We start from the raw sequence: 12703 nt of genomic DNA, 5'->3' as shown, positions 1-12703 counted from the left end.
CTCCTTTTTTTGCACTTTTTATTAATATTTATTTGTATATGTTAGTGTGTTAACTATTGATGTATTGAATGGAACCTGAAACCCTGAAACTGATAATATTTGAGTATCAATAGGTCTTACTTCTAATCTATGTATAATCTAGGCAAAATTATCTCATGAATTTGTCATAATCCTGAAAACCAGATTGGTTAGGTCAGATCTGCCAAGTCTCACACATTCAGTGGGAGACTGCTTTTGCGGGTCATCTCCTGCATGAAACAAGAAAAAGTGCCTTTTAATTTGTGGCTTCATTCCTTTGGAATAATCTTCTCCTTGGGATTCAAGCCAAATTATCCCTGAAAAACTTTAAATTGCAGAGCTGCCAAGGGGGTCAGCCTCCCGAGTGGGAGCTTTAGGACCCGCCAAATAGCTCCGCCCCAACCTGCCCATAGCTCCACCCAGCCCGCCCATAGCTCTGCCCTGAACCGCCCACAGCTTCGCTCAGAACTGCCCACAGCTTCACCCAGAACCACCACAGTTCTGCCCCGGCACAGCCTTCCTTTCCAGCGGCAGCAGGAGATGACGTTTAATGAAGGCATTTCCTGCTGTCCCTGGAAAGCAGAAACGGAGCTGTTCAGCGGGAGATCCCAGAACTCCAGCGGGAGATAACTCGCAAAAGCGGGAGACTTGGCAGGTCTGAAATTGAGTCTTAAAAACAATTTATGTAATGAGGCCTTTGACTTGGTGTTTACCCTGCCGGAACACTGGTGTGATGTTGTTGGTCATTGCCAGGATGTATGATTATTTCTTTTATGACTGGTGTACTTTCCTATAAATATATTGGAGTTCCTTTCCATAGCTTGATTTTACTGTACAACGCCTTGAAAGAACTGGTTAAAAAAAAAAAAAAGGCGATTCAACAAATCTTTATAAACCATAAACCACTTCTGCTGGGGAGCCAAGAATTCCCACTCAGCACCCTTGCACTCCATTGGCAGCAGGAGATGCATTAATACGATGGAAACTCCTGCTGACGCAAGACCAGGCTCATAATAAAAGCTACGAAATCTCACAACTCTTTATCGCGAGACTGGTGTCTCCTGCCCCTAGAGGGGAAGGCAGCTTGTTGGTGTCACAGCTGTGGAATTGAGGTGTGTCAGGGGGTGGAGGCAGGAGATGGGGTGGGTGGGAGGTAGGGCAGGGCTGCATGGAGAAGGGCTGGGGGGTGTTCTGAAATCTCCCTCTCAAAACTGGGCCCCCCTGACAGTCCTGCTGGGTGAGTGTTATCAGGACAGAGTTGAGAGACACTGAATTGGGGTTCTAGGAGTTGGAGCCTAATTCATCCAGGTCTTATCCCATAGGCTCAATGGTAAAAGCAGCCTTTAGTACATCAGCGAGCCAGTTTCATGCTTCCAATGCTGCGTTTTCACCAGTCAGGCCTTTTCTGTTTGAGACCTGGGAGTGTGCTTTTTGCAGGAGTTTGTGTTAAGCCTGGTGGTTAGGACTGACCTGGCCAGTTTGGATTATGGGAGGCCTATGGCCAGCAGGACTTTTAAATAGGCAATGTAGTTGTTGGCATTCCACCGACTAGCAGCACCCAACTTAACAGGCTCTCCCACCCTTCCAGAGCTCCTATCTTTTCCTCCACAACTGCATTGCTGCCGTTCTCCTTCCCACAGACCTTTTCTTATGAAGCAGGGGTTCTATCGGGGCTGACTAAGGTATCGGACACCCTAGCCCAACTTTCAGTTATGCAGCCCCCCCCCCAGGAGCAACTCAAGCATTTCCCCTCCCCATTAGTCAGTTTCTCCTCTCTACCCCTCCTCCCCAAAGATGTCAGCATCCCCCCCCCCCCAGGTGGCCAGCATCTCCCCCCTTTTCTATCCTTCTTCCCCCTCCCCTTCCAGGCTGCTGCTGATACCCTCCCTACCTCCTCCTAGGCATCCCCGACCTTACATAATGTAGTACATGGAGGGGCATAATTGAACGAAAACGCCTATCTCCATGGGCGTTTATCTCTGAGAACGGGTCCGTGAAGGGGCGGACCGAACCGTATTTTGGGAAAAAATAGACGCCCATGTTTTATTCAACAATGTGTGAGCTGGGCGTTTTTGTTTTTCAGCGATAATAGAAAATGAAAGCGCCCAGCTCAAAAACGAATAAATCCAAGGCATTTGTTCGTGGGAGGGGCCAGGATTTGTAGTGCACTGGTCCCCCTCACATGCCAGGACACCAACTGGGCACCCTAGGGGGCACTTTTACAAAACCAAAAAAACAGGTAAAAGAGCTCCCAGGTGCATAGCACCCTTCCCTTGTGTGTTGAGCCCCCCAAATCCCCCTCAAAACCCACTGCCCACAAGTCTACACCATTACTATAGCCCTAAGGGGTGAAGGGGGGCACCTACATGTGGGTACAGTGGGTTTGGGGGGGTTGGACGACTAATAAGCATTAAGCAGCACAATTGTAACAGGTAGGGGGGATGGGCCTGGGTCCACCTGCCTGAAGTCCACTGCACCCCCTAACAACTCCTCCAGTGACCTGCATACTGCTGCCAGGGAGCTGGGTATGACATTTGAGGGTGAAAATAAAAATGTGTGAAACATCATTTTTTTGTGGTGGGAGGGGGTTAGTGACCACTGGGGGAGTCAGGGGAGGTCATCCCCAATTCCCTCCAGTGGTCATCTGGTCATTTAGGGCACTTTTTGGGGCCTTATTCGTGAAAAAACAGGGTCCAGGAAAAGTGTCCTAAATTCTAGCTAAAAACACATACTTTCTTCCCATTATCAGTGAAATGCGCCCATCTTTGTTCGGCAGATAACCACGCCCCAGTTCCGCCTTCGCCACACCTCTGACACGCCCCCATAAACTTTGTCCGCATCCGCGACGGAGTGCAGTTGAAAACGTCCAAAAATCGGCTTTCGATTATACCGCTTTATTCGTTTTTGTGAGATAAACGTCCATCTCCCGATTTAGGTCGGAACTTGGGCGTTTTTCTCGTTCGATTATAAGCAGGATAATGTACTAAATGTAGTACTTAAATAAATAAAAGGGAATGTTTCACGGGCCTGTGACTAAAGGGCTTGTGCTGAAGCACTACAGTGACCTGCCTCCATGCAGCAGGAAATACGCCTCAGTGGAAGATGGGACAAGGCAGCACTTCAGTACAGCCTGTGCTTACACTTCTCAGGACCCATGTGGGAGGAGGTAGGAGGTGGAAGCAGCAGGCTGGACAGGGGGGAAGGTCTTGCACAAACTGGAGCCCCTTCGCCACCACCTCCACCCCCCCCCCCCCCCATCTCCCCTGCCCTGAGTAGGATTGACTAGCTGAAGGGGCTGGGGGCAGACTGGAAAGAGGGACCTGCTGGCAGGTTACTTATTTGGGGGACTACGAGTGAAGTAAGAAAAGCTTCACAAGTAAAAGACACTAATTTTTAACACCATCAAAGAACCCCTAAATTGACATTTTATAAACACCTAAGATCAGAAGCGCTAGTTATAGCACTGAAATATGCAAAGGTCCTGGTGACTGTGTGTTTATCTTGGGTGTATTCCTGCCCTCCTATCTTTATTGATAGGATAACTGTGTATACACTGTGTGTCTGATAAACACTTCAGGCTTATAAAATCACTTCCACATACACCCACATTAGGTCTACAGCCAAGGTTGAGAGGAGAAATACTAGTTGTGACTAGCAAAAACCCTCTCCAACAGCTTCTCTCCCTTCACAGGCCCACCCAGGACACCAGAGGGAGGAATATGGGGTTTTAGAGAAGTTTGTGAGTTCTCTATGTGTTGAGACTGTCTCTGCAGCCAGCCCTTAAGACTGTGGCTCTAGGTCGCTGCTTTGTGCCAGTGAGAGCAAAGCGCATTGCCAAGTGTCAGAGCCACGAAGATTTATCCCTTCATTAGTTCCCAACTGTCAGCCAGATGCACTAACTGAACGGAAAGAGCCCTTCCTTTACTGATCCCTTAGTGAATCGGTAAAAAATGGGCATGCATGAAGGAAATCGCATGCAAACGAGCTGCTCGCTGTTAGCTCATTTGCACGCGATTTCCTTCCTAAGGCGGGGAAGCCAGTCGGCCAGCTGAGCATGCGCAGAGCAGCCAAGCATTATGCTGGCTGCTCTGCGCATGCCAAAGACGGAAAAAAAAGGACGTCCCTGACGAGCACGTGGACATTTTTTTCTTCAGATTTTGTGATGGGCGTCCTTCTCTTGGACGTGTTTTTCTTACGTGCCCGAAATGACCACGCCGGAAAGAATCGAGGATCGGGATGTGCGAGGACGCCCAAATCAAAACTATTTGGACGTCCCTTTCGATTATGCCCCTCCAGGTCTCTCTCAGCCAATCACAGCGCGTTTAGCTGTCACTGGTGTCAGCTAAACATGCTGTGATTGGCTGAGAGAGACCTGGAGGGGCATAATCGAAAGGGATGTCCAAATAGTTTTGATTTGGGTGTCCTCGCAGTCCCAATCCCTGATTCTTGGCGGTGGTCATTTCGGGCACGTAAGAAAAACACGTCCAAGAGAAGGACGCCCATCACAAAATCTGAAGAAAAAAAATGTCCAAATGTTCGTCAGGGACGTCCTTTTTTTTTTTTTTTGAGTGAAGGACGTCCAAGTGTTAGGCACTTGAAAGGATGTTCCTGACGAGCACTTGGACGGTTTGGCTTTTTTTCTTCCGATTTTTGCGATGGGCGTCCTCCTCTGCATGGGTCCCACGCAGCCCCAACAAGAGGTGCAGACCTCCCATGGGGTCGGAAAACGGCTGTGCATCTGCCTTGCATGCGCATTATGATACTAATTAGCTCATTATAATAACCTGTAGATCATTTGCATTCCGTTTTCGTTAGCTGCTACCGTGACAGGAAAATGGCTCGGAGAACCCATTTGTGCATGTCTTGTTTTTACTACTTGTTCACTAGACTGGCAAGAACTGGTTTAAAAACCACATTGCTGGCTCATTAAGTTTAGTGCATCTGGCCCTGTAACAGAAATAACTCTGAAAGCAGATTTACAAAGATCCTCACAGAGCAGGTGGGCTTCTTAATAAGCTCAGGAGGGGAAGGGCAAACTGTCCTACACTCCCAATAAACACACACATATAGACAACCTCAGATGTGCTGTACACTCACCCCCCCCCCCCCCCCCCCAAGCCCGCCCTGGCAGTTCATGTAGCTCCTCTATGTTGCCCCATTATTCAGACGCTCATCCCCCTTTTCCCTCCACACCCCCCTCCGGTTCCTGCCCCACCATACATTGTTATTCCACTGCTAAGACCCCTTCCCCCGCCCCCAAATCCATATAAACAAATCAGTTTTCTTGGGTGGTTTTTGTTTTTTCAGATGTGGAAATTGATTGAGGAAGGACAACACGGCACCTTTCACACAGAAAATCCCTTTCGCAAGACAGCAGGGAGAAAGAAGTATGAAAGACAAGTATTGCACCCATTCCAGGCCCAGCTCTGAGTGTCTCTTCTGGGCTGGGGGCCAGCGAAAGCTTACACTGTTTAGTGTAGTGTCAGATGCCAAGAGACCTGTCGTAAGGCTGACGCTCCACAGGGAGACTTGCTTGCTGGAATCTTGTTCCATCAGAGCCACAGAAACACAGACGTACGGACAAGTTTCCACACTTCGTTGCCGCCATTCTCTCCGGCTCTCATCAGGGATCATGCCCCTGTGAGGACTCTTCCTTAATCCTATCTGGCTTTCTTCAGTATTGCAGGCCGAATTCTTCCTTGTGATTTCTCAGCACTTGCTACTGTTACAAGCACCATTCTTAAGGAAATGCCATTAACTTATCAGTCCCCCATTAGGGGAAAAAGGCAGGTGGGAGCAGACAACCTGCATGGAGCAGAAGGTACAACCCCAAACAAAGACATGGAGTTGGATAACCTGCACAAAGGGGTAGTTACATCCCTAACTACCTTACTGTGCAGACCGAAGGGCCCATGCTGCCGTCATTTACTATGCTATGGGTTTTCTTTTATGTATCAGGGCGGGAATGTCCAGTGGCCAGGGTCGGCATTAGGGGGTTCCCATACTACAGGGTATCCCCAAAACTGCCTCAAGGGTAGGCTGAAGACCAGCCCTGCCAGTGGCGTACCTAGCTTGGCCTGCATCACCCTCTCCTCCTCCAAGCAGGAGGAGGGGGGGGTGTTTTGTCCTGGACGGCAGCCAAGCTAGGTACACCACTGAGCAGTCGAATGACTATTGGCTCTGCCAGTCCCCTGCCCTGGAACAGGAAGTTGATGTCAGAGGGGGCAGGAGATCGGCAGAGCCGACAGCCGCACAACTGCTCAGCGCACCCCCTTGCTGCCTGCACCGGGGGTGGACCACCCACACCGCCTCACCCTTGGTACGCCCTGGCAATGTCTCCAACTGGGTCAATTTTGCACATTCCATGACATAACGTAGTAACCAATAAGGTGACCAGAGCTGCACCCACCGCTCCATGCATGTTACACTCCTTCATGACATTAATGAATATTACTCCTACCCTATATATAATCTCTTCTGGACAGCAGGGCTGCCAAGAGGAGGGGGGGGGGAAATTCCCCGGGTCCGGGCCTCCAAGGGGGGGCCTGGCGCTGGGGTCTCTCTCCCTCTCCTGCTCCCAGGCAGCCGGCGCCGCAGTCCCCAGTCTGCACCTGCCTACCCTCAGCTCCCTCGACAGCCCCCTTCTGTCTGCCACCAGGCCCCCTGCATTAAAAAAAAAAATCTCTAATCGGCAGCACAGCGCCTCACATCTGTGTGAAAGCGGCAGATCGCCTCGGCCCTTCCCTCAGTGTGTCCCGCCCTCGTCTGATGTAACTTCCTATTCCCGCGAGGATGGGGCACAGTGAGGGAAGGCCCGAGGCAACCTGCCGCTTTCATATAGACGTGAGGCGCTGTGCTGCCGATTAGAGATTTTTTTCTTTAAATGCAGGGGGCCCGGTGGCAGATAGAAGGGGGCTGTCGAGGGAGCTGAGGGTAGGCAGGTGGAGACCGGGGACTGTGGAACCGGCAGCCTGGGAGCAGGAGAGGGAGGCAACAGCAGTAGCGATTGGGCGGGGTGGGGTGGCCCGGCTCAGTCTCTCTGCGGCCCTGCTGGACAGAAAGGCCTGCTGACACGTATTCCCATAACTGCTAAGTGAGAGATTTTTCACTATCCTACCTGCAGCACTGGGATATAAGTTCCAAAAGTAGGACTGGCTCCAAAGTCTCCCTCTTTGCACTGGGTCGTTTGCCAGCTTTGTCATAGCTCAAATACAGCAAGATTCACGTCTGCTCATAGTTTCTCAAGTAACAGAAGTGTGGCATACCTGTCGTCATCATTGTCGTGGTGTCCTCCTATGGCTAGCATTGACCGGGCCAGGCTCAGGTGGGAAGAGTGGGCACTGAAGGGATCTGATAGTATCCGACTGGGACTGCTGTCCCGGAACAAGGGTGGGGCCGGAGAAGAAGACCGGGAGCGCGATTTCCTTGATACAGCCTGAGGTAGTTAATCAGAGAAAGAAAAAAAAAAAAAAAAGACACATAAGTAAATCAAAATGCTGCTATCAGGTTTTAAAATCTGTATTGGAAACAAGGATACAGATACAATGTTTATTATGTACACAGCCCCATACAAGAACCTTGCAATTACAAGGTCCTGCTCTGAAAATCATCTGATGTGAGGGAAATTAAGAGGCATATTTTCAAAGCACTTAGCCTTCCAAAGTTCCATAGGTTTCTATGGAACTTTGGAAGGCTAAGTGCTTTGAAAATATGCCTCTTGTGAACTACCGTGTTTCCCCGAAAATAAGACACTGTCTTATATTAATTTTTGCCCCCCCCAAAATGCGCTAGGTCTTATTTTCAGAGGCTGTCTTATTTTTCAGGGATACATCGGGGTTGGATCGGGGTTGGCCCGCCCGCCCTCCGTCGCTCGCGGAACTAACCTAAAACGCCTCCTTTCACCTTCGCAGCAGGCAGCAGCAGGGCAGGCCACTCCTTCCTTCCGTGTCCTGCCCTCACCTTACATAACGTCCGCGAGGGCGGGGCACGGAAGGAAGGAGAGGTCTGCCCTGCTGCTGCTTGCTGCGAAGGTGAAAGGAGGCGTTTAAGGTTAGTTCCGGGTGGGTGGAGGGGGGGCCCGGCAACCTCGGGTGGGGGGGCTGCCTTGTCTGGGTCTCGGCGGCCCTGCTTTCAAACAAAAATTTGCTAGGTCTTACTTTCGGGGGAGGCCTTATATCTACCAATTCAGGAAAACCTCTACTAGGTCTTATTTTTGGGGGATGTCTTACTTTCGGGGAAACAGGGTAAGTGGGGCAGGGGTACTCTGTGCTTACCGTAATATTAGCCTTACACAGGCACCACATTGATGTATGTTAAGCAGAAATACAGCACAGACTGCTGACCAGTGGCTCTTCATCAGAGCTTCATGCAGCTGTCACAGTGATACTATGAAGCAAGAATACAGCACGAACAACTGCAAAATCGATCTTCTGATGTATACATGTATACACTGTAGAACAATAGGAATGTGGCAGATAAAATCACAGAAGCTGACCTGAGATTTTCTCCAGTGATAAATTATTTCTAACCTGCTTTATAACCATCAGACATCAAAAAATGTATGCAGCCATTACTGGGATGCAATGTTTGGCGGTACATTTCTAGCTGATGACTGCGAGGGAGACTGGGAGGTGGGTGGGGGGCTAGTTGGGGGATTCAATATTTACTGATTTCCACTTATTGCAGTTACCAGCTGGCTCTAGGTCATGAGGGTTAGGCTGAGCCACCCCTGCATTCGCCCTCTTTACCACTATGAACACAGAGATCTGCTTTTGTTCATACAAATCTACTGACACCTATGAAAATATCACTTGCACCTCCCCAAATCTCTACAACCAGTGTTCATAAACCTCAGAATAGCTTTAGGGCTCAGAAACCAACACTGCAAACTTGAAAAGTCACTATTAACCCAAAACATTTTGTATACACAATCTACCCAGGCCTGGAGTGGGGGGCTCAGATCAGAGGGAGGGTAGGGAAAGGAGGGCCAAGGGTGTGTGAAAGAGTAAGGCCAAAGTAGGAGTGAGGGACAGCATCAACAGACTAGTTCCTGTGCCCTGCCATGTATGTAAGCAATGAAAACTACCGCAAGCCCTCAAAACACTTCTAAGAAATGCAGGAGTCGTTCCTGGAAGAGCTGGGAGCGAGAAAGAGCTCTGTGTCTCATTTCATAAGGCTCTTTTACATCGTGGTGGTGCAGAAAGGGTAGTGATCGGAGGTGGGAAGCAGAAGACAAGGGTCCCATTCCTGGATTTGGCTCCTAACTTGGAATCAGTAACATGAGTCAACCGAGAAGACCCAAGGTCACACACTGAGACAAATGAAAACCCAGGTTAAACCTGAGACTTTATTCAAGACTTTGCCTGTCTCAGAATAGTAACTCCCTCGCTGAGATTAGTCTCACGCTCAAAGTTGCCAGGGCTGCGGGTTTCCCGGCCAATTGGGCTCCTTTCCGCGACCCGCTGCAGCCTTTTCATGCCATGTGCGGGTTGCGGGATTTTGGGTGACTTTTTTTTTGCCCTGCCGTGATTTTTTCGCCGGCCGCAGTTTTTTTGCACAGCTGTGGGTTGGCTGGTTTTCCCGCGGCTGCGGCCAATAGAAGCCCCACGGAGGCGGCTTAATGATGTCATTTGTATGCAAATAGCCTCATTAATATTTATTAATGATGTAATTCATACGCAAATTGACATAATTAATATTCATTAATGATGTAATTCATATGCAAATGACTTTGTGCAGTTTGGCGGCTGGTTTTGAGCGTGGAAAATTTTTTTCCATCTGGCAACACTGCTCACGCTGTTATCTGCCCTGCATTCAGACTTTGGGTGTCTCAGCTGACTCCTCTCTTAAGGTCTTTCTTCAGCTATTTGTGCTGTATTCACTTTGAGGGTCTTTGAAATACTGCCATCTCCTCCCTTGAGGTTTCTCACGTGCTTTGTAAAATCAAATTCTTTTCCTGAAATTTTCATGTTACAGTAAAAATACAATAAACAGCTTTAAACAACCTTCATAAAGTGTCACGTGTCCCCAGTAACCAGATTTCTGTTATTCATACCGTATAGTCAAATGTCTCATTTACAATAGACATCCCCAGGAGAAAATCCACCCTGAGAAAATGTAATGAGACCACAATTTTCAAATATTCAGTGTATAATTCTGGTCACAGATACTGCATTTTTGTGGCACAGACAGGAACACAGGACATAAAGGTAGGGAAGAACCAGGTGGCTTGCCTTGAATTTATCTAGTTTCACTCCTAGTGTAATAATTCCTGCATCCTTCTGCAACCCAAGGGAGGCACCTTCTTCACCCTCTACTGGGTGTAAAGGGGGCAGTACTCCCATCACATTATACTAAATGTGACAATCACCTCCCCCGATAAGAATGTTTCCCCTCTACACAGCGCCCTAGGCAAACCTTCTCCAGGGGCGTAGCCAGACCTCACGGTGAGAGGGGGCCAGAGCCTGAGGTTGAGGGCACACTTTGAGTGCCACCCCACTGCGCCCCCCACCGCCACGCCACCTCGCCCCCCCAATGCCTCACTTCCTCGCCCCCCCCACCGCCTCACCTCGCCCCCTCACAAACAAATACCTTTGCTGGCGGGGGTCCCCAACCCCTGCCAGCCAAAGCCTTATTCAGCGCGGTCTCTGGTGCAGCCGCGTTCGCTGCCTGCCCCCTGCTCTTCTTTCTTCTTGCGCCTCTTGTGTACGCTGACGCTCAGCGGTCTCTGGCGCAGCCACATTTGCTGCCTGCCCCCTGCTCTTCTTTCTTCTTGCTCCTCTTGTGTACGCTGACGCTCAGCGGTCTCTGGCGCAGCCACATTTGCTGCCTGCCCCCTGCTCTTCTTTCTTCTTGCTCCTCCTGTGCATGCTGACGCTGAGCGTCAGCATGCACAGGAGGAGCAAGAAGAAAGAAGAGCAGGGGCAGGCAGTGAACGCGGCTGCGCCAGAGACCGGCGCTGAAGGTTTCAGCTGGCAGGGGTTGGGGACCCCTGCCAGCCAAACCAGGGGCCCGGACAAAATTTGTGGGGGCCCAGGCCCCCATGCCCCCCGTAGCTATGCCCTGCTTCTGCCTTGCACCCTGACAATTAACTCTGGCCCCTGAGGCTCCTCACAATCATGATTATCCCAACACCACTCCAGTAGCTGCTTCCTGCCCCGTTGTTTCTTTTAATTTGTGTGGAAGTCAGAAGTATTGCTTTGCTTTGACTGTAGCAGCACTTTGGTGGCCCTATAAGTTGCTGCCCTAGGCAGATGCCTAGTCCTGCCTAATTGTCAGGGCAGCCCCACCTCCACACTGCCGCATGCATCAATGGTCCCGCCTTACGTTTCCTCACACATGGAAGATTCTGAGTCAACCATCTTTCTGAAGTGTGAAACTGAAGTGAGTTAACGGAAAATCAGAACTCAATAGATGCCGATTTGGGAGCAGACTGCTTGTTTATCTGACTTTTGCTAATCCGACCATCCAGCATATCTGACAGCCCCTCCCCCCCCCCAGTGACGTCATTGCATTTATTTCTATTAAAAATCTGTTTTAGAACGAGTTTTGAAAATCGGGAACTCCATGTCTTGGTTCATGCACCGTTTGAGGGGTTTATGCAGCGTTTTCCGTATTATCTGACTTTTCCCTTATCCTACAACAAGTCGGTCCCATTTATATCAGACAATTGACTGTACTGTATATCTTGTCCCAAGCTTATTCCAGCAATACCACACCATTCCGTACGCTTTTCTATTTTACATTTTGCAGCATGGGCTCGCTTTAAAGCCCCCAACATCCCATACAACATAGGTACCAGAAAACCACTTAGGAATTCTCAAAACCTTCTCAAAATGAGCCAATCTATAAACAGCACTCGCTCTACCTAGGTTCACTCAGCACTGCATGTTCCCATCAGTTTCCAATAACTGAAACCTGAGAGCACACATTGATCTGGAAACCTGTTATCGTTCCATTAAAGGGTTCTTAATGTGGGATCCTGCTTCACCTAAAACAGAATGGACCATCAACCAGACAGTAATAGCGGAACTCATTATAGATGAGAAATGAGAGAAGAGTGAGCCTATTTTTGGTGCAGGTAGAGGTTTTCTCTTGGCCGATGTCTGCTCCAAACATTCTGGGGGAGGGGGGGGGGGGGGGAGAATAGGGAAAGGAGGGGAGACAGAAACTGGAGTATTGTGTTCAGTTTTGGAGGCCGTATCTGGCTAAAGATGTAAAAAGACTGGAAGCGGTGCAAAGAAAAGCTACGAAAATGGTATGGGATTTGTGTTGCAAACTGTACGAGGAGAGACTTGAAGACCTGAAGATGTATACCTTGGAGGAAAGGAGAAACAGGGGTGACATGACACAGACATTCAAATATTTGAAAGGTATTAATCCGCAAATGAACCTTTTTCGGAGACAGGAAGGCGGTAGAAGACATGCATTGAGGTTGAAGGGGGGCAGACTCAGGACTAATGTCAGGAAGTATTTTTTCACAGAGAGGGTTGTGGATATATGGAATGCCCTCCCGCAGGAGGTGGTGGAGATGAAAACGGTAATGGCATCTTAACGGAGATTGGGTGGCGACACTGGTATTTGGAGAATAACACCGGCGCAGGGCGGACTTCTGTGCCCTGAGAAAGGCAGGGACAAATCAAACTTGGATATACATATAAAGTATTACATACCATGTAAAATGAGT

At 49.4% G+C, this 12703-nt stretch overlaps 1 protein-coding gene across 2 annotated transcripts in view; it reads right to left on the bottom strand.

The window, feature by feature from the left end:
- The window catches only part of LOC115458056 (TSC22 domain family protein 4-like), a 108103-nt gene that overhangs the window by 34784 nt on the left and 60616 nt on the right, over nucleotides 1–12703 (bottom strand). For both annotated transcript variants that reach the window (XM_030187848.1, XM_030187846.1), the window contains exon 3: nucleotides 7284–7453. In XM_030187848.1, the coding sequence (XP_030043708.1) occupies nucleotides 7284–7453 (170 nt within the window). The remainder of the gene's footprint in view (nucleotides 1–7283; nucleotides 7454–12703) is intronic.

The sequence above is a fragment of the Microcaecilia unicolor genome, chromosome 14 (assembly GCF_901765095.1).
Source record: "Microcaecilia unicolor chromosome 14, aMicUni1.1, whole genome shotgun sequence".
Lineage (NCBI taxonomy): Eukaryota > Metazoa > Chordata > Amphibia > Gymnophiona > Siphonopidae > Microcaecilia > Microcaecilia unicolor.
The sequence above is the reverse complement of the archived record's forward strand: the minus strand, read 5'-3'. Positions and strand labels throughout refer to the sequence as shown.